The 22,649-nt window shown below is 41.7% G+C and overlaps 1 protein-coding gene across 1 annotated transcript in view; it reads right to left on the bottom strand.

The window, feature by feature from the left end:
* Positions 1–22,649, bottom strand: part of NBAS (NBAS subunit of NRZ tethering complex) — a 335,202-nt gene that overhangs the window by 270,566 nt on the left and 41,987 nt on the right. The window contains exons 9-10 of the mRNA XM_068975288.1: positions 22,524–22,622; positions 23–161 (exon numbers count right to left, since the gene is read on the bottom strand). Of these exons, the coding sequence (XP_068831389.1) occupies positions 23–161; positions 22,524–22,622 (238 nt within the window). The remainder of the gene's footprint in view (positions 1–22; positions 162–22,523; positions 22,623–22,649) is intronic.

Below are 22,649 nucleotides of genomic sequence, written 5' to 3' on the forward strand. Positions count from 1 at the left end.
AAACACCATCAATGAGACTTACTGCAGTGACCCTGTCGCCACCATGAGTAACGGGCTTATAATACGGTGATCCTGAAAGAACTCTCCAGGCAGACAGTCCACAGCTAGCAGCTTTTGACATGCCCACTTCAGCAGTTTCACATCCGCCAACCAGCAAAAGTCTAAAAACAGAGACAGATAAAGAGAAGTGATAAATTACAAATATGAACAGGACAACATCAAAACAAAGAGAGCGGAAACACTCACTTCCATAAAGAAAATCGAAATAAAATTAGAAGGTAAATATTTTAGAGGAAACAACCAATAGACCAGATGGTTTCTCAACTAGAATTTCACCTTCACTGACACACTGAAACATCTGAAACTGAGAAGAGAACTTGGAAATGTAAAAAGAAATGTTTTCAGGTTGGTCATTGAGTATCTAAGAAACTATCCACACCAATAAACTTAAATAAACCGATACATCCCTGACATAAATACACTTCCATGTGTACAACAGGTAGCCTATAGGAACCTGCTGTACGGCACAGGCAGCTCAGCTTGTGCTCTGTGGTGGCCTAGACTGGTGGGACGGTGGTGGTGGGAGGGAGGCCCACGAGGGAGGGGACAGATGTTTATGTAGATCTGATTCACTTCAAAGTCAGCAGAAACCAACACAACATCATAAAGCAAGTGTCCCTCAAAAAATGAATAAACATAAACGATTATGTCACCTCACAGACGTGTCTATATTAACTACAGCAGCACACTGGAGGTCATGGGGACACAGTTACAGATGCTGGAAAAACAAAAAATGACAGCCAGGAGCGCTGCGGATGGGACACAACTATACAGGAGTAACTGTGCTGAAGTGAGACTGCTCCGTAGCTTAGCCCCACATTCTGACCTGTTCACTTCACTGTTTGCTATACTTCACTGCAATCAGAGGCCAGTTACCAACAGGGCAAAGCAGCCTAACAAGCAGTACAAGTGAAAAGACCACCACACACAAACTAAGCCCGTTAATAACGGAAGCCAACAGCCATGATTTTTAAAGTTAAGTCATGTGCAGTAAATCTGGCTGGGCACTATAAAAGACATCGTAATCACGTGTCAAAAAACAAGAAAAAGGTTTGCGGATAAAACTTCTGGTGTCTCAAGTGAAAAACTGTCGTCCCCAGTAACAATAAGGCGATGGAGTAACATAACACAGAAGCCACACCCTTCTCCATGTCTTCATAAATGATAACAGTTTCATGTTTACGTTTTTAAGAGTGTTTATTATTGGGAAATACACACTGGAACATTCAGACAAAACACTACACTGTCCAGGACTGACTTCATGATACTCTAGGCTCAGGGGGTGGAGGCTCGGCTGAGGCCACGGATGATGTGATGCTGGCCATGGGTCCACTGTTAACCTGAAGAGCAGGCATGAGGGAGTCATAAAGTCTTCTATGATCATGCTACAAATTTTCCATACAGAACTTTTATTTTTAAGTCAATTTGTTAGGAAAAACTTCTCTGAACAAATAGAAGCAAAACAAGTAGCTTTGAATGTTTACATTTCTGAATCTAGTCATAGCACTTTTTCAAACAGAAAACATGCAATTCTCACAAAGACGTATCTTTAAAAATTAGTAGCCTGTTGTTACAACAAAAATAAAACACAATCTGAGAATTCAACAAACCTCTAAAAGGACAGGACAAAACAGATTCAGATAATGGAAATAATTTCTCTCTACTCAGTGTGCAATAGTGATATATATACACATATATATATTTATGCACAAACACACACCATATAATACTTTTTTCAAGGGGTTAAGCATTATTATTTAGTTTGCACTATTATGCCATGGAGGTAACAGATATCATACCTCATTTTTAGATTTTAAAATACATGTATAAAAGTTTACGATACCTGACTACAAAGGACAGCTAACTGAGATTTCCGTTTCATTCTTCATCTCCTGATCTTAATTCTAGAAGACATTTCCGCCCTATGAATTCTGATAAACATGGTCACACATAGATCAAATTGGCTACAATAAGATAAGCTTGATTAAAAATGAAAGCGATTCAATAACTGCTTCCAAACAGCCTTTCTGCCATTCACGCCAGACTAAAGAGTAAGTGGAAAGGAGACAGAATGATGGAACTAATCGTGTATTGTTCCCACCAGATGGGATGGCAGCTCTGGGACACTGATGCTGCAGCTATAAGACCGTGCGTGTGTTCACCCATGCAGGCAGACAAGTGTGCTTGCTTGTGCTTGAAGGGAGGGGGGACTGAGACGATTTCATCAGCACAGTCACAAAGGGGTAACCAGCAGCTACCTGATATAGGGTTCATACAGCAATAAACAAGGTATGCTCCCTGCATTCAAAAAGCTCGCTCTCCAATTAAAGGCACATGAAAATAAGGAACAGCTGAGAGCACAGAATTAAATGGTGTAAAAGGCAACACCCATATCTGGAGATGATAACCCAGGTGGCATCTACTGAAGACTTACCTTCAGTTATATGTGCCAAGGGGTATCAACCCCAAGTCAAGATGTTAACTTGGTCCATCATGTCACTGTTTTACATGACTCATTGTTGACGAGGTCTCAGCTTTTAGTGATTAAGGCGGGGGGGGGGGGGGGTGGGGAGTAGATTGGTACTGATGCCTAACATAGCAAATAAACCTTCTTCATCATGATTAGTTTTAGAACAGGTGTCCTGGGCAGCACTAACCAAAATGAAGTGAAACCATGTAACTTAACTGAAAACAGTCAATGGAAATGAGAGAAGTGCGAGGCCCAGCACCATAAATGCAATAAATGTTTCCGGAGTGAGTAAATTTAAAGCTCCAACTTTCTCCTGAAGTAGCACAAAGAAAACGATGCTACAGAGTCCTTTCCTCTCCACACCCTTCCTCATTCTTCCTAGATTTCAGCAGTAAGATACCAGAAGATGAGGTGGGGAATGGGGGTTCTGGGAACAGGGGTGAGGAGTCATAAACTGATAAAGATGGCAGCAGCTGCTGCTGCTGCTGCTAAGTCACTTCAGTCGTGTCCAAGTCTGTGCGACCCCATAGACGGCAGCCCACCAGGCTTCCCTGTCCCTAGGATTCTCCAGGCAAGAATACTGGAGTGGGTCGCCATTTCCTTCTCCAATGCATGAAAGTGAACGTGAAAGTGAAAGTGAAGTCCCTCAGTCGTGTCCGACTCTTAGTGACCTCATGGACTGCAGACTACCAGGCTCCTCCATCCATGGGATTTTCCAGGCAAGAGTACTGGAGTGGGTTGCCATGAGGGCAGCAGACAACACTAAAGCGAGAATCTGGTAAAGGACAACATCAGAAAGAAAATTTCAAAATGTTCCTGAAAGATACAAAATTATAAATAAAGAGAGAGACGCCATGTTCTCTGGGCTTCCCTGGTAGCTCAGATGGTAAAGAATCTGCCTACAATGAGGGAAATCTGAGCTCAGTTCCTAGGTCAGGAAGATCCCCTGGAGAAGGGAATGACAACCCACACCAGTATTTATGCCTGGGAAATCCCATGGACAGAGGAACCTGGCGGGCTACAGTCCATGGGATCACAGAGATTCGGACACGACTGAGCAACTAACACTTGCACTTTCACCATGTTCTTTGACAAACTCCGCATACCTTAACAAAGCCAATTCTTCTTAGTCTATAAATTGAAAGAAATGTAAAAAAAAAAAAAAAAAAATTTCCACGGAACTGAACAAACATGTAATGGAACTAAACAATACATTCAACAGAATTCACGTGGGAGAGTAGAGTTCTAAAAAGAGCCAACTAGGGACTTCCCTGGTGGCCCAGAGGTTAGAACTCTGCTTCCCTGCAAGGGGCATGGGTTCAATCTTGCTTGGGGAACTAAACTCCCACATGCCGAGCAGCATGGCCATAAAAAAAAAAAAAAAATTAACTAAAATAAATAAAGAAAAGAGAGTCAACTCCATTCACACTGATAACCTTTCTCTTCACGGCTTGTGCACTGTGCATCCTGACCCATCAAACACTTTCCCACCCTAGTGTCATTAAAATGGTCTCCTTCAAATCTGACCATGTTAAAACCTAACATTTCCCTCCATAAAGTGCAAAGACAAGTCACACACCAGGAAAAGTTATTTATAAGACATAAAACTAACAGAGTATATGTTTTAGCAGACAGAATCCATAAAGATCTCCCACAACCAGTCGCAAAGAAAAATGCACAGAGAATAAGTCACAAAAAGAGAAACACAAAAGCCAAGAATGCATATTAAAGCAACAAAGATTTACACCAGCCACTCTCCATGTTTATAGAGACACAGTAACTCTTATAAAACTACTAGTAAGACTGTAGCAATCATTTTGGAGGACATGACAATATCTAAAAAAATGTGTGCCCCTCCCCCAACAATTCTCCAAACTGTGTTCCAAGATAACTCTGGAGAAATTCTCACACAGGCATTTATCTCTTGGTAAAAGAATACCTCATACAGCACTGTTTATAATGCAGAAAAATTAGAAGTATCTTAAATGTTTAAAAGGGATGAATAAATGCAAATTCAGTCAATTGTTCAGGGAAACATATACAGTATAAAAAGAACAAATATAAAAATATATACTAGAGATTTCCCTGCTGGTTCAGTGGTTAAAGAATCCGCCTTGCAATGCAAGGAACACAGGTTCGATTCTTGGTCAGGGAACTAAGATCTCATATGCTGCAGAGAAACCAAACCCATGCACCATAAGTACTGAGCCACATGCCACAACTAGAGAGTCTGTATGCCACAAAGAAAGATCCCCTGTGATGCAGTGCAGATCCTACATGCCACGGCTAATACAGATGCGGCCAAACATGTTAAATTTATATATATATAAAGGAAGGTTACACACCAAAACCATGAGAGCAGGCTGCCTCTAGAAGTAGGAACTTGTTTGCACTACTGTCTCTCATTTATGCATTTGAGTGTATCTATACACATACATACCCAGTTCTCCTGGGTTCCCTTACCCTACTGCTCTCCACCCAGGTGCCCTTTCCCAATAAAATCTCTTGCTTTGTCAGCACATGTGTCTCCTCAGACAATTCATTTCCGAGTGTTAGATAAGAGCCCAGTTTTGGGCCTTGGAAGGGGTCCGCCTTCCTGCAACAAATGGCGACTCTGGCGGGGACTCTTCTTCGCTGAAACTGACATCCTGACCACTCGGAGTACTCAGGGGCCAGCGTGCCTGCCAATGGACCAGACCCAGCAGCTGCAACTGGGACCCTTTTGTCCCTGGTCTCCTCCTGACGCGGACAACTGGCGAGAGTGCCCCAACCAGTAAGGAACGAGAGACTTTATTGACCTCTCTCCCTTTCCCTCTCTCTTTCCTCTCCTTAACCGTTCCTATCCTTCCCTGTTTTTCTAGTCCCCCGGTCCTGGACACAGGAATCTGGTCGAAGGGCCCTCAGCCTGAGCTGAGGATTGGAGACTGATCACCTCTTGGCAGAGAACTCGAATCCTGGTTCTGGTCTGGTCTGATTCCTGGTAGGGCCGAGTTCCAGTCCTCCCTTCTCTGGAGCCCCAGGGAAAAGTCCCATAATGCCTGGGTATCTGGAGGTGGCAGGAGACGTCTGTAAGGCCACCCCTTTCGACCCCTCTCCCACCTCCTCCCCCTTCTTCTTTCAACCTGGCTTCCTTTCCTCCCTTGAAATCTTTGATGTTAGTACTTGGACCTGAAGTTCTGTGTCTCTATAGGAGGTTTTGCTTCCCTGGTGTTGCAGAGGTTAAAGCGTCTGCCTGCAACATGGGAGACCTGGGTTCGATCCCTGGGTCGGGAAGATCCCCTGGAGAAGGAAATGGCAACCCACTCCAATATTCTTGCCTGGAGAATCCCATGGACAGAGCAGCTTGGTGGGCTACATTCCACGGGTCGCAAAGAGTTGGACACGACTGAGCGACTTCACTTTCACTTTACACATATGTTGAGTTTGGGTGAACTCCGGGAGTTGGTGGCGGACAGGGAGGCCTGGCGTGCTGCAATTCATGGGGTCGCAAAAAGGCAGACATGACTGAGCAACTGAACTGAACTGATACACATACATGGGCTTCCCTTGTGGCTCAGCTGGTAAAGAATTCACCAAGGTTTGATCCTTGGGTTGGGAAGATCCCCTGGAGAAGGGAAAGGCTACCCACTCCAGTATTCCGCCCTAGAGAATTCCATAGACTATATAGCCATGGGGTCACAAAGAATTGGACACAACTGAGCGACCTTCACCTTCACTTTTTATACACATACATACACACACACCTTTAGTAAAAAAGACAATCTTAGTATTTGTTAATTCTGGATAGTACATTCTGAGGTGTTCATAAAAACATTCCCTGTACTTTCCTCTGTTTCTAACTTAAGAGAAAAGTCAAGATAAATATTCCAAATTATGTACATAACTTTCTTCCAATTAATAAAGTCCAGAGAGAAAAAAAATTCAGTAAATTGGCTTTAACACTTAGCATCAACCCACGAGTCTTGTCAAATACTGAAAATGAAATTAGCATATCATTTGCTTTGTGGCATTCTGAAGCTATTTATACATTAATAGTTATATCTTAAGCATCCTGTGATTTACTATTGAAACGGTCATTAGATTTTTGTAAAAATTAAGACCACAGACAACACTGTAGAAAAATAATTTCTATCAGTAATGTTATTTTTTGTTGCAATAATTTCCTCCACGCAGAATATTTACCTGCAGTGACAACCATAACCTCCTTAAATAAACAGTATCAGGTTCTTAAGTACTTACCTTCAGCTCAGTTCAGTTCAGTCACTCAGTTGTGTCTGACTCTTTGCGACCCTATGAGCTGCAGCACGCCAGGCCTCCCTGTCCATCACCAACTCCCAGAGTTCACTCAAACTCACGTGCATCGAGTTGATGATGCCATACAGCCATCTCATCCTCTGTCGTCCCCTTCTCCTCCTGCCCCCAATCGCTCCCAGCATCAGGGTCTTTTAAAATGAGTTAACTCTTCGCATGAGGTGCCAAAGTATTGGAGTTTCAGCCTCAGCATCAGTCCTTCCAATGAACACCCAGGACTGGTCTCCTTTAGGATGGACTGGTTAGATTTGCTTCTACTCCAAGGGACTCGCAAGAGTCTTCTCCAATACCACAGTTGAAAAGCATCAATTCTTCGGTGCTCAGCTTTCTTCACAGTCCAACTCTCACATCCATGCATGACCACTGGAAAAACCATAGCCTTGACTAGACAGATCTTTGTTGAGAAAGTAATATCTCTGCTTTTTAATATGCTATCTAGGTTGGTCATAACTTTCCTTCCAAGGAGTAAGCATCTTTTAATTTCATGGCTGCAGTCACCATCTGCAGTGATTTTGGAGCCCAAAAAAATAAAGTCTGACAATGTTTCCCCATCTATTTCCCATGAAGTGATGAGACCGGATGCCATGAGCTTCGTTTCCTGAATGTTGAGCTTTAAGCCAACTTTTTCACTCTCCTCTTTCACTTTCATCAAGAGGCTTTTTAGCTCCTCTTCACTTTCTGCCATAAGGGTGGTGTCATCTGCATATCTGAGGTTATTGATATTTCTCCCGGCAATCTTGATTCCAGCTTGTGCTTCTTCCAGCCCAGCGTTTCTCATGATGTATTCTGCATAGAAGTTAAATCAGCAAGGTGACAATATACAGCCTTGACGTACTCCTTTTCCTATTTGGAACCAGTCTGTTGTTCCATGTCCAGTTCTGACTGTTGCTTCCTGACCTGCATATAGGTTTCTCAAGAGACAGGTTAGGTGGTCTGGTATTCCCATCTCTTTCAGAATTTTCCACAGTTTCTTGTGATCCACACAGTCAAAGGCTTTGGCATAGTCAAGAAAGCAGAAATAGATGTTTTTCTGGAACTCTCTTGCTTTTTACATGATCCAGCGGATGTTGGCAATTTGATCTCTGGTTCCTCTGCCTTTTCTAAAACCAGCTTAACCATCTGGATGTTCACGTTTCATGTATTGCTAAAACCTGGCTCAGAGGGCAGAGACACTGAAACCATAATCACAGAAAACTAGCCAATCTGATCTCATGGACCACAGCCTCGTCTAACTCAATGAAACTAGGCCATGCCATGTGGGGCCACAAGACGGGCGGGTCATGGCGGAGAGGTCTGACAGAATGTGGTCCACTAGAGAAGGGAATGGCAAACCACTTCAGTACTCTTGCCTTGAGAACCCCATGAACAGTATGAAAAGGCAAAATGATAGGACTCTGAAAGATGAACTCCCCAAGTGGGTAGGTGCCCATTATGCTACAGGAGATCAGTGGAGAAATAACTCCAGAAACAATGAAGGGATGGAGCCAAAGCAGAAAGAATACCATCCACAGTTGTGGACGTGACTGGTGATAGAAGCAAGGTCCAATGCTGTAAAGAGCAATATTGCATAGGAACCTGGAATGTCAGGTCCATGAATCAAGGCAAATTGGAAGTGGTCAAACAGGAGATGGCAAGAGTGAATGTCAACATTCTAGGAATCAGTGAACTAAAATGGACTGGAATGGGTGAACTTAACTCAGATGACCATTATATCTACTACTGTGGGCAGGAATCCCTTAGAAGAAATGGAGTAGCCATCATGGTCAACAAAAGAGTCCAAAATTCAGTACTTGGATGCAATCTCAAAAATGACAGAATGATCTCTGTTCATTTCCAACCATTCAATACCACGGTGATCCAAGCCTATGCCCCAACCAGTAATGCTGAAGAAGCTAAAGTTGAATGGTTCTATGAAGACCTACAAGACCTTTGAGAACTGACACCCAAGAAAGATGTCCTCTTCATTATAGGGGACTGGAATGCAAAAGTAGGAAGTCAAGGAACACCTGGGGTAACAGGCAAATTTGGCCTTGGAATATGGAATGAAGCAGGGCAAAGACTAATAGAGTTTTGCCAAGAGAACGCACTGGTCATAGCAAACACCCTCTTCCAACAGCACAAGAGAAGACTCTACACATGGACATCACCAGATGGTCAACACCGAAATCAGATTGATTATATTCTTTGCAGCCAAAGATGGAGAAGCTCTATACAGTCAGCAAAAAACAAGACCGGGAGCTGACTGTGGCTCAGATCATGAACTCCTTATTGGAAAATTCAGACTGAAATTGAAGAAAGTAGGGAAAGCCACTAGACCATTCAGGTATGACCTAAATCAAATCCCTTATGATTATACAGTGGAAGTACTTACCTTAGGAATCACATTTTGAAGCAAGCCCTTATTTTTTAATTATTCTATAAAGATAAAAAGCAATACAGAATTTCTGTAGTACATATTAAATTCTGAAGACTAAAGCACACAATGTGTAAGAGTTAAAACTCCTTCTCGTTAACTCAAACAAGGGAGAGTAGGAGACAGGAATTAACTTTCCCAATAATCTTTTACCTCAAAATTTTGTGGAAAATAGGAAAACCTTGGGTCAAGGAATCAGATCTATTAGGTTCAAATATCTTTGCACCAAAGTAACTGTAATATTAATTTCCTTCATGCCATCAAAATTATAAACGCAAACCATGTGCTAAGCAATCAGGAATGTGTGAGACAAATGAAGAGCTCACTTCTAATTCTCAGATTAATTTGCAGTGGCAAGCTTAGCGCTCCCAAAGCATCAGTACCAACAGTGGGGTGAGGCTCACGCACCTTTCTTTCTCAGATGGCTGGGGACATATATTCATCCACAAGAGTGACGACAAGCACAGTCCACTCCAGGGGAAAGAACGAGCCAACCTGAACCATGCCTGTGGGGACCCCTGAGTTAGGCACAAAATCAAGCCTGAAGGACCAATTAACTGCATGGGAGACGAGGTCAGGAAAGCTTCACAGGGTTAACACCAGAAAAAGGTTTATCCCTTCAATAATTTCCTGACAGATAAAGAGATCAGATAAAGAGCGTCCTCAGCCAAGAGAACACGAGGTACGAGAGCATGGAGCTGCATCTGTAAATGGTGTGCTGGGAGGATGCTCAGAAAGGGAGTGAGTGCTCCCAGCCTGTAAAAGGCAAGCAGGGGTAGTAGGGCAGAAACTCAGAAGGGGCCCTTAACAATATGAGAGGGATTATGCTGCTCGCTTCCTGAGCACATATCACCTTCTACTTTCTAAACTGTAACCGTTATTTAAATCACACCTCCGTCACTGAACTTAACCCACTCAGACACAGAGCCTGTGTCTCGATCCTTCAAAGCATTTACATGTCGGTTTCGCTCAGGAAACGGCTCTCTTTGCACAGAACTGCTGGGGCGGGAAGATAAACCTGACACAAGGTCTTCGTCCTTGGCTTAACCTCTCGCGGCTTCAGTTCTCCCACCTGAGAAATGAACAGGCTGAGCCAAGTGATGGATGAAACTCTTTGCCAGCTCTGACATTCTAAGAATCTAAAACTCAAAGCAGGAATGTCGGTATCAGACAAGAAAAATAAGCTATAAGTGATGGAGCCAAAAAACACACGGAGTGAATTAAATGAGCAGAGGCCAGGGCAGAGCGAGAGGCAGTGAGGAGAGGGTGGGCAGCCCCCTCCAAGAAAAGGGAGGGAGGGAGGAATGGGCCGTGTGCCCCCATGTACCACACCAGGTGGGATTACGCTGCACTGGCAGAGCTCAACGTGACCCTACAAATTGACTCCAACAAGAATTATAAATGGTTTATTAAGGAGGAGCTTCTGTCTAGTAATTGTTGAAACAATCTGCCATCTAGTGGCTTAAAACTCCTTAAAGTCAAGGACATGAATTTGAAATAATAGAGTGAGAAATTCTTGTATGTACCCTGTCCAATCACCAACAGGCTTGTGGCATAGACCAGCAAGGAAGGGGTGAGTCGGGGAGAACAATTACATGTCACCAAATTAAAAGTTCTTAAGAGCGTGCCTGGCAAAATAAGGGCTCAAAAACTGTTACCTACTACTTCACAGACAGGAGACAATCCTCTCTCAGGATCACAGAAATGTTGCCCATTTAATTCATTTTAATTTTATCTTGACTATTCTTTACCGAGCTTCCTTGGTGGCTTAGATGGTAAAGACTCCACCTGCAATGCAGGAGAAAGTGAAAGTGAAGTCGCTCAGTCGTGTCCAACTCTTTGCGACCCCATGGACTATAGCCCTCCAGGCTCCTCCATCCATGGGATTCTCCAGGCAAGAATACTGACTTGGGTTCAATTCCTGGGTCGGGGAGATCCCCTGGAGAAGGAAATAGCTACCTGCTCCAGTATTCTTGCCTCAAGAACCCCATGGACAGAGGAGCCTGGTGGGCTACAATCCACAGGGTGGCAAAGAGTCAGACACAACTGAGCGACTAACACTTTCACTTCACTTTCATTCCTTACTACAAAAATCTTACCAGTTCATTACTGACAATTCTGTTCATCTTGGATTTCTTGGATGTCTCTGCCCCAGATGCCTTCCCTCAATTCACAGTTGATGTCAATGATGATAATCTAAAAACCTAACCCCCTCCTAAGCATCAGGATGGATTTAGGCAACTTCACTGCAAAGGCACAATAAAACATGTTCAGCATCCCTCTATCTCATCTATTCCATGTCTACTCTGCATCCTGATTTCAGAACTGTCCAGCTCCTGAAACCAAATTCTCACCTATTTCAACTGCTCAAACTTATTCTCTCAGGAAAATAAGTCTTGTCTTCAAACCCTACCCCACCCTCACTGAACCCTACTAACTGTTGCCTGCCCACTGTCCCTCACTGCGGGTCTTTCCATAACGTCTGCTATCAAAACCACTGCCGCAGATCTGCTCTGTTAAACACCACCTAGTAGTCTACACTAAACATCTCTGTGCTTAACCAGCTTGCTAACACCACCATCCACTGTCTGTGTGCAGTGCAGTGCCAGCAGAATGTCATCCAAAAAGAATGACTTGTCTTGAGGTTACAGAGCTAACAGATAGCACATATTTCCTGTCTCCTAATCCAGTACATGTACAGTACAGTATGATGAAAAGACACATAGACATCACCAGATGGTCAACACCGAAGTCAGATTGATTATATTCTTTGCAGCCAAAGATGGAGAATTCTAAACAGTTAACAAAAACAAGACAGGGAGCTGACTGTGGCTCAGATCATGAACTCTTTATTGCCAAATTCAGACTTAAATTGAAGAAAGTAGGGAAAACCACTAGACCGTTCAGGTATGACCTAAATCAAATCCCTCATGATTATACAGTGGAAGTAAGAAATAGATTTAAGGGACTAGATCTGATAGATAGAATGCCTGATGAACTATGGATGGAGGTTCATGACACTGTACAGGAGACAGGGATCCAGACCATCCCCATGGAAAAGAAATGCAAGAAAGCAAAATGACTGTCTGGGGAGGCCTTACAAATAACTGTGATAAGAAGAGAAGCAAAAAGCAAAGGAGAAAAGGAAAGACATAAGCATCTGAGTGCAGAGTTCCAAAGAATAGCAAGGAGAGATAAGAAAGCCTTCCTCAGTGATCAATGCAAATAGAGAACAATAGAATGGGAAAGAACTAGAGATCTCTGCAAGAAAATTAGAGATACCAAGGCAACATTTCATGCAAAGATGGGCTCGATAAAGGACAGAAGTGGTAGGGACCTAACAGAAGCAGAAGATATTAAGAAGAGGTGGCAAGAATACACAGAAGAACTATACGAAAAAAGATCTTCATGACCCAGATAACCAAGATGGTGTGATCACTCACATAAAGCCAGACATTCTGGAATGCAAAGTCAAGTGGGCCTTAGGAAGCATCACTACCAACAAAGCTAGAGGAGGTAGTGGAATCCAGTTAAGCTGTTTCAAATCCTGGAAGATGATGCTGTGTAAGTGCTGCACTCAGTATGCCAGCGAATTTGGAAAACTCAGCAGTGGCCATAGGACTGGTAAAGGTCAGTTTTCACTCCAATCCCAAAGAAGGGCAACCCCAAAGAATGCTCAAACTACTGCACAATTGTACTCATCTCACACATCAGCAAAGTAATGCTCAAAATTCTCCAAGCCAGGCTTCAACAGTAAATGAGCCGTGAACTTCCAGATGTTAAAGCTGGATTTAGAAAAGTCAGAAGAACCAGAGATCAAATTGCCAACATCCGTTGGATGATCGAAAAAGCAAGAGAGTTCCAGAAAAACATCTACTTCTGCTGGCATACTGATTATGCCAAAGCCTTTGATTGTGTGGATCACAAGAAACTGTGGAAAATTCTTCAAGACTTGGGAATATCAGACCACCTTACCTGCCTCCTGAGAAACCTGTATGCAGAAACTTGTATGCAGGTCAAGAAGCAACAGTTAGAATCGGACATGGAACAACGGACTGGTTCCAAGTTGGGAAAGGAGTACATAAAGGCTGTATATTGTCATCCTGCTTATTTAACTTCTATGTAGAGTACATCATGAGAAACGCTGGGCTGAATGAAGCACAAGCTGGAATCAAGCTTGCCAGGAGAAATATCAATACCCTCAGATATGCAGATGACACCACACTTATGGCACAAAATGAAGAGTAACTGAAGAGCCTCTTGATGAAAATGAAAGAGTAGAGTGAAAAAGTTGGCTTAAAAACTCAACATTCAGAAAACTAAGATCGTGGCATCTGGTCCCATCACTTCATGGCAAATAGATGGGGAAAACAATGGCAAACAGTGACAGACTTTATTTTCTTGGTCTCCAAAATCACTGAAGATGGTGACTGCAGCCATGAAATTAAAAGACGCTTGCTCCTTGGAAGAAAAGCTATGACCAACCTACACAGCATATTAAAAAGCAGAGACATTACTTTGCCAACAAAGGTCCACCTAGTCAAAGTTATGGTTTTTCCAGTATTCATGTATGGATGTGAGAGTTGGACTATAAAGAAAGCTGAATGCCAAAGAATTGATGCTTTTCAACTGCGGTGTTGGAGAAGACTCTTGAGAGTCCCTTGGACTGCAAGGAGATCCATCCAGTCCATCCTAAAGGAGATCAGTCCTGGGTGTTCACTGGAAGGACTGATGTTGAAGCTGAAACTCCAATACTTTGGCCACCTGATGCGGAGAGCTGACTCATTTGAAAAGACCCTGATGCTGGGAAAGATTGAGGGCAGGAGGAGAAGGGGACGACAGAGGATGAGATGGTTCGATGGCGTCACCGACACAACAGACATGGGTTTGGGTGGTCTCCAGGAGTTGGTGATGGACAAAGGAGGCCTGCCCTGCTGCGGTTCATGTTGAAGAGAGTCGGACACGACTGAGCGACTGAACTGAACTGAACTGAATATTGTGGCCTCTCATCGTATCGAATTAAATTGTGGTGAATCTTAGACACATCGTGAAGTTCTCTGAGTGGCAGCACGGTGAGAGACAGGTTTATAGTTAGACCTTCCTGACTTCCCATCAAGCTCGACCTTGGGGAAATGACTCTTGAGGTTTCTCTTCTATATAATGGGGAATAATAATTACTCCTATATAAATATAGATTAATTTTAGAATGTTTTTAGACACAAGTGAAAATCCAATTAAATTAGCTTAACTGAGCAGAAAATTTCCTGGCTTATGTAACTCAAAAGCTCAGAGGTGGGGCTGACTTCAGGGTTGGGTGATTCAACAGCGAGTGGTCATCAACAAGCCAGTTTCTGTCTCTTTTCTCTGTGGTCTGTGGTGTTGGTTTCACCCTCAGGAGCAAACTCCGGGAGTTGGTGATGGACAGGGAAGCCTGGCGTGCTGCAGTCCACGGGGTCGCAAAGAGTCAGATACAAGTGAGCAACTGAACTGAATCCAGTACACATTCTATCACAACACAAATGTATTTTTATTATTTTCTTTTTGTATATAAACCATATTTAAGCATCATTCTTTAATTCCTATAAAATAACCAAAGATAATCGTCTTCTTTCATCCCTCTACTTTCAAGAGAGAGCCACAATAGCGAGCATGACTCCAAGTATAAGAAGTTCAATCTCGCCCAAGTCACTTCTTAAAATTTTATTTCCATAAATTCTGCAAAAGGACTGTGGAAATAGTCCTTAAAGTTAGAGGCTGGGGGCAGGGGGGTGGGAGGTGGGGTTGGGGTGAGGGTGGCAGGGGGAGAAGGCTGGGAGGGAGTATAACCCAGGTACAAAATACCCTACTTAAGATCAATGAAGTTCACTGACATACAAAGTTATCATATATCAGGTTAAACCACAACCAAAACACTCAAAGAGGAGAGACACAGACTCGTTATTTATGACCTGTAGGAATTCAAAACTTTATCAAGGCCTACAAGGGCCCACCTAAGTATAAATAACTACAACATAATGAGAACTAGCCTCTTCTCTCAAAGACTCTCCATGTAGAGGATTGATGGATGGGTTAACAACGATTTCCAAATAATTTTTTTTTTCAATTGTAGGCCAAAGAAAAGTAAAAGTCATCAAGCCCTATCATTGACTTAAAAGACAGCTGAAAGCTGCTAAGAACCAAGATGCTTCTGAGTCATGCATGTCTCCCTATCTGTAATATATTCTGGATAAAAACAGATCACAGAATGTAGCTAAGACTTCCCTGCCTCACCAGAAACATATACCTGTTTAAGAAAAAAAGAAAAGTTAGTCCATGAAGCTCAGCAAGTCCCTTAATTCACATCTAAGGACTTTCCTCTCTGCCAAAACGACACAGCTTTCTCTACTAATAACAGTACCTCTTCATTTCTCTTCTAAAAACCAACCTGAACTCATGGAAAGAAGAATTTGCTCACACTGGAAGAATGAGCGTTCGAAAGGCAACATGAAAAACTCCTTAATGTAAGTTAAGATACTCAATTCCTGACATTCATACTTGCCAGCTATAAAGCTGCACATTAATCTCTCAAATGTCAATAGCCCCTACATGATCAAAGGCCAAACACACTCTCTCGCTGCAGTGGAAAATAATCAGCAAGGATCAGGACCACGGCACTCATTCCTTTTCTAGAAGCAATCCTTCATAAAATTATTAAATCTTATCTAGCTAGGGCTTATGAGAAATTTCCTAATGCAATTTATACATAACTGCTCCTCCAGCTGTCAATATAGTATATCTTTTACACACCACTGACCTGATTCTCACAGAATATATATGACCTTAGGAACCAGAAAGAAAGACGGGCAATTTTACAGCAATGTAATGGATATAAAGGCTCACTGATTAGCTCCCCAAAGCATCTCATAGGTCTATATCTTACAGCTTATAAGAGAAGACAAATTTACAAGTGCTCTTGGGTAAACCTTTAAGGTAGGGTATTCTCGACACTATCTCTTCCACAAGATAAAATTAAAACATTTGTGGGACCTTTCCCTAGACGATGGTGACGTACTGAGGTGGTGGGCCCCTCTGAGTACTCTACCCACACCCCTGCCCAGTCTACGCCCAGGATTATTTTCTTTCCATTCTGTGCCAGGGAGGTTGTCATGTCTCCTGAGAGCTCATTCACATGAGACATTTTTGATCCCCCCACTAAGTACAACTCATAGGATAAAGGGGGTATCTCAAGTAAATGAGTGTGAAGGAAGCCTGCATTTAAAACGCTGAGGGAGGAATATTCACATGGAAGGGAAATGGGTGAACCTATGGCTGATTCATGCTGATGTTTGGTAGAAACCAATGCAATACTGTAAAGCAATTATCCTTCCATTAGACATAAATAAATTTTAAAAAGTAAAATAAGTAATGCTTATAAATAATAAATAAATACATAATAATAATAACAAATAAAATGCTGAGTGCGATTTAGGGAAATCAGAAGCCCACAAGAGATGACCAAATCAGGAGACACAGCGCTTTAGTACTGCAGTATGCTATAACTTAAAGGTATTCCTCAGTATCCCCTAAAATTAACAGCTTTCTAAAGACTATCTCCTCGTCCATCTTCTGAGACTTGCACAGAATAGTAGCAAATACTATGAGAGCACATTTAGGAGAATGCAATCACCCAACTGCTCTTTAGCCAATTCACTCCTACCTAACTGTACTCTATATATAGGCAAGCTGACAACCTAGCTTATTGCTCCTTGTAAATGTTGTCTCACACTCTTTTTGCAGAATCTGTATCTGGCTTAACACAGGTGACTAAAAGGGAAAAAAAAAATCACTCAAATGCTTGAATTAATCCTTAAACACAACCATGAAACATTATTAATCAATCATGGTTTTTCCTTATAGACTACATGAAACATAGGTATCTTTCTTAATGTAAACCTGGGTATCTTTCTTAACATAAAGACAAAAGTGTTCAGCTGGTAGGAACGTAAATTGGTGCAACAACTAGGGAAAACAGTACAGAGATTCCTCAGAAAACTAGAGTAGTCCTATGATCCCACAGTCCGACTCCTTGGCATATACCCAGACAAAACTATACTTCGAAAAGATACATGCACCATTGTATTCACAGTAGCACTGTTTATAATAGCCAAGAGTATCACTTGGCTAGATATGGAAACAACCTAAATGTCCATCAACAGATGAATGGATAAGAAGATGCGGTGTGTACACACACACACACACACACAAAATTTATGTATTACTCAGTCATCAAAAAATACGAAACGCCATTTGTAGCAACATGGATGGACCCAGAGATTAAAGTCAGAAAGAAAAAGACAAATACCACACGATATAACTTATACGTGGAATCTACAATATGATACAAATCAACATATCTATAAAAACAGACTCATATAGAGAACAGACTTGCAGTTGCCAAGGGGGAGGAGGATGGGGCAGGAGGGAAGGAATGGGAGTTTGGGATCAGTAGAGAAGGTAATGGCACCCCATTCCAGTATTGCCTGGAGAGTCCCATACACAGAGGAGCCTGGTGGGCTGCAGTCCATGGGGTTGCTGAGAGTCAGACATGACTGAGTGACTTCACTTTCACTTTTCATTTTCATGCATTGCAGAAGGAAATGGCAACCCACTCCAGTGTTCTCGCCTGAAGAATCCCAGGGACGGGGGAGCCTAGTGGGCTGCCATCTATGGGGTTGCACAGAGTCGGACACGACTGAAGCGACACAGCAGCAGCAGCAGCAGGGCTTAACTATTATACAGCAGATGGATAAACAACAAGGTCCTCCTATACAACACAGGAAACTATATTAAATATCCTGTGAGAAATCATGATGGAAAAGAATATGGGAAGGAATACATATGTGTACAACTGAGTCACTTTACAGTAAAGAATAAATACAATATTGTCAACCAACTATACTTCAATAATTTTTTAAAAAACATACACCCTTTTTACTATATGTGAATTTAAAGTTAATTTTAAAACTTAAAAAGAAAGTGTTCAAATGAAAACCTGCTTAAAGGATCTTTTTTCTTTCCAATTCACTCTTTATTACAGTTTTATGGAGGTTGTGATTTACATTCCATGAAACTCACGGGCATGAGAGATCTTTAGGAGCACTGGAAATATTCTAGAACTGACTGGCGTAGAGCTTGCACAACCCTACTTATTTATTAAAAATCACTGAACTATACACTTAAAATACCAAAGCATCATCAAGGATTCCAAGAATGAGTGGCTTCTCAAAAGGGACCAAGAAAAGAGGCTTGTTTTCCACCTTTTGTGTTTGTTGAGATATAATTCAGGACCTAGAAAAAGTTAGCTTCCAACACTAATTATGTTTGAGCAGTTATCAAAGAACTGTTGGAGCCTCAAAGTTTAATAAGTCAGATTTTGCTTGTAGAAATTTACAATAAAATTAGGATCAAAACCTCAAAACAAAAACAACAAAAAGCTGTTGAAAGCGGAAGCTATTATTTAAAAATATACACAGTAATCCCCTACCCACAGTTTCACCTTTTGCAACTTCAGTTACCCACAGTCAACTGCAGCCCAAAAACATGAAATGGAACATTCCATAAATAAACCGTTCACAGTTTTAAACTGCACACCACTCTAAGCAGTGTAACGAAATCCTGTGCCTTCCCGTGCCATCCTGCTCCATCCTGCCCCAAGAGACGACGTGCCATTGGCCAGTGCATCTCACACTTCGGGCACTCAGTAGCCCTCCAGGTTATCAGAGATGGATGGTGAGGTACTGCAATGCTTGTGTTCACGTAAGCCTTATTTTACTTAATAATGGTCCCAAAGCACAAGAGTAGTGATGCTGGCAGTTCAAATATTCTCTTCCTGTGCCTCATTTATAAATTAAACTTTACCACAGATATGTACGTATGTGGGAGAAAAAAAAAAAACAACACTATATGCAGGGTTCAGTACTATTTGAAGTTTCAGGCATCCCCTGTGTATGTCCACAGGGACATACACCCTGTGGATAGGGCAGACTACTGTATTTTATTTTAACTTATTCATATTACGTGGGTGCCCTTATTTGTGAATGTGTGACTCCTAAGACAGACTGCACTCCTAGAGGGCAGACACCACAACCTAATCACCACCAAGAACAGAACCCACCTGTACTAAAAGTTTAATGTAGTCCCTTCTAAAAATGCAGAGGTACGAGATTCCTCCTAGCTGGAATCCGGGTACAATATAAGCCAAATCTAACACACAAAGGCAACACTGAGAACAGAAAACAGAAGGAAGTGTTGGGGTAAGTGTAGGAGGGAGAGCAAAACTGGAATACGAGATAGTCTGGAGAGGATAAAATGCATTCTTAGGCTGTGAGTAGGAAGACGAAAAGGAAAACAGTCAAAATCAGCAAATCCACAGAGCTTATCCCAAAGCTTCTCAACTAATTTTTCTTTCATATTACCCAACTTACACCTCAATTTCTCTTCTTCCATAGTGCTCCCAGCATAAAACCTTGAGTTTGTATATCACCAATTTATCCTAACTCCAGTCTGGCTGATTTATTTCACATTTACAGAATCCTTGTGGATGAAAAATACCACAGGCTCACATTACTAAACTAACCAAAAATAAATAAAAAATGTGATGAATATTTCAGGTTCTTTCATTTAAAAAAAGATCACATAATGGAAAATATAAACAACTAGCAATATTTCTGTCATGCACAACAAGACATTTACATGTATTCCTTGCTTTATAACAATTCTCATTCAGAAACCTTAATGCAGTCATCCATCTCCAAGTTGACTGCTGTCACAAATTGTATATGACTGCAAAACCAAGAAGAGGCTCTCCTTCAGTGGTTTTATAATTCACCTTTCCAAAACTTTCATTTTGAGTCCACTCCTCCAAAAATACCTCTATTTACTTACATCCTATGCCACAAAGTGAAAGCCTTAAGAAATAATGAATATAGTCTCACTTATGACAAGTTATTATCATGTAATAACTACTGAGTGTATGATCATTTCAAACCTATGATCCCAAGAGACCCTCACTTACCTTCCTGAAATACTGCTAAGAAGTCTAATACTGACCTTGGTTTAAAAAAAAAAAAAAAACAGACAGACAATGGAGGAGTCATCATGAAATAAACAAAGCAAATGCCAGAGTTGGGGGGATGATTCGGGAGTAATGAGTGCTACAGGAGAGTGACAGATGAAGTTCAGCTCGCAGGACCGCTGCTGACCTCCTGCTCTGTGATCTATTTGCACCCCTGGGGTAGGGGACCCCTGTCCTATGTGACTCCATTTACAAATTCATATGACAAACCTAGACATCATAGTAAAAAGCAGAGACATCACTTTGCCGACAAAGGTCCATATAGTCAAAGCTATGTTTTTTCCAGTAGCCACATACAGATTTGAGAGTTGGATCACAAAGGAGACTAAGTGTCCAAGAATTGATGCTTTCAAACTGTGGTGCTGGAGAAGACTCTTCAGAGTCCTTTGAAAAGAAAGGAGATCAAACCAGTCAATCCTAAAAGATATCAACACTGAATATTCATTGGAATGACTGATGCTGAAGCTCCAATAACTTTGGCCACCTAATGCAAAAAGCCAACCCACTGGAAAAGACCTTGATGCTGGGAAAGATTGAGGAGGGCAAGAGGAAAAGGTGGTGACAGAGGATGAGATGGTTGGATGGCATTACCAACTCAATGGAAACAAATCTGAGCAAACTCCAGGAGATAATGAAGGACAGGGAAGCCTGGCATGCTGCAGTCCATGGGATCGCAAAGAGTCAGACACTACTTAGCAACTCAACAACAACAAAAAATACACTCATAACTAAATATGAATAAGTGGTAAACTATAAAGAAAGCAAGAGATCTAAGCAAAACTTAGAACAGTGGTTATCAATAGGGGACCGGAGGGGACGAGATCAAGAAAGTACAAACAGGAAATCATTGGAGCTATATAGGTGTGTGTGTGTACTCTTTAGTATAAAAACTTCATAATCATAACATTCTGAACCAACAGAAGGACAGACCTATGATCGAACAGAAAGAAAACTTTTATACGTTTTCAATTAAAATACTTTAAGTACACTTGAGGATCAGAGTTTAAGTACTTGCCAAGAGGATAAGTCTCAAAATTCAGAACTCAAGCAAGGTTTGCCTGGCTCAATTTGATATTTATTCCTCCGTTTTAGAGAACCAAAAAGTTAGCCTGACTAATTGATAAAATATATGTAAATTTCATTCACAAATAACAAAGTCAAAGGGAGAAATCATGGGAAGCAGAAAATGTCAAAAGTTTTAGGTAACCCTCTGCGTAGCTGGCAAATACATGGATAAGTGCCACACAGGAAGAATCACACACACAAGCCAACTTTGTTTCACTGTTTTGCTTTACTGCACTTCACAAATACTGCTTTTTTTGTTTTACAAACTGAAAGTCTGTGGCAGCCTCACACAGAGCAAGTCTAAAGTGTCAGTTTTCCAACAGCAATTATTGCATGTCTCTGTGCCACATTTTGGTAATTCTCTCAATATTTCAAACTTTTTCATTATTAATGTATTTGTTACGATGATCTGAGATCAGTGATCTTTGATGTTACTACTGTTAAACTGTTTTGTACTTTTTTATTAAGGTATGCACATTTTTTAAACATAATGCTATTGCACAATTAAAATTACAGCATAATGTAAATGTACTTTTATAGCCACTAAGAAATCAAAAATGTGTGTCACTCCCTTTATTGCAACAATACCTCTCTGACTGCAGAGGTCTGGAACTGAGTCCACAGTAGCTCGGAGTTGTGCCCGGAGTGACAGAAATTGACTATGCAATAATCAGTGCAGCCCCAACTTGCAAAGAACGACAGAGGAAGGGAAGAAGAGCCACTGAGGTCCTTCTACGCCAAGGCATTTCATACGCACTGCTTTTAAACTGCCTCAACAATGCGACGTGCTCTGTATTATCTTCATTTTACAAATATGAAAAGACTCAGAGAACAAAGAGAGGAGACATTCCTCAGTGAATATTCCCAGTGCCCATTCTGGCTCCAAGAAGCTCAGTGTGCCAGACAGATGAGCATGAATGTTCAGAAGGGGACTACAATAATACCACAGACATTAAGGCAACTATACACAAGAAGAGGAAATGAAGCCAAAATAAAAATCAGAACGGACAATTTCTTCCTTCTGAAACTGTGCCAAGGCTTCTACATCCACTTTAATACTCCACTAAATATGAGAGCAAACGGCTGCTTACCTGTGCCCGGGATGGTAAATAGCTGTGTTGATTCCATGAGGATAATGACTGCTGAAGCTGAAACAGTGGCTCTCCTGATAGCTCTGATGTGTTCCAACACTAAATTCAAGAGGTAAGTAAGAAATA

The sequence above is a fragment of the Capricornis sumatraensis genome, chromosome 1 (assembly GCF_032405125.1).
Source record: "Capricornis sumatraensis isolate serow.1 chromosome 1, serow.2, whole genome shotgun sequence".
Taxonomy (NCBI): Eukaryota; Metazoa; Chordata; class Mammalia; order Artiodactyla; family Bovidae; genus Capricornis; species Capricornis sumatraensis.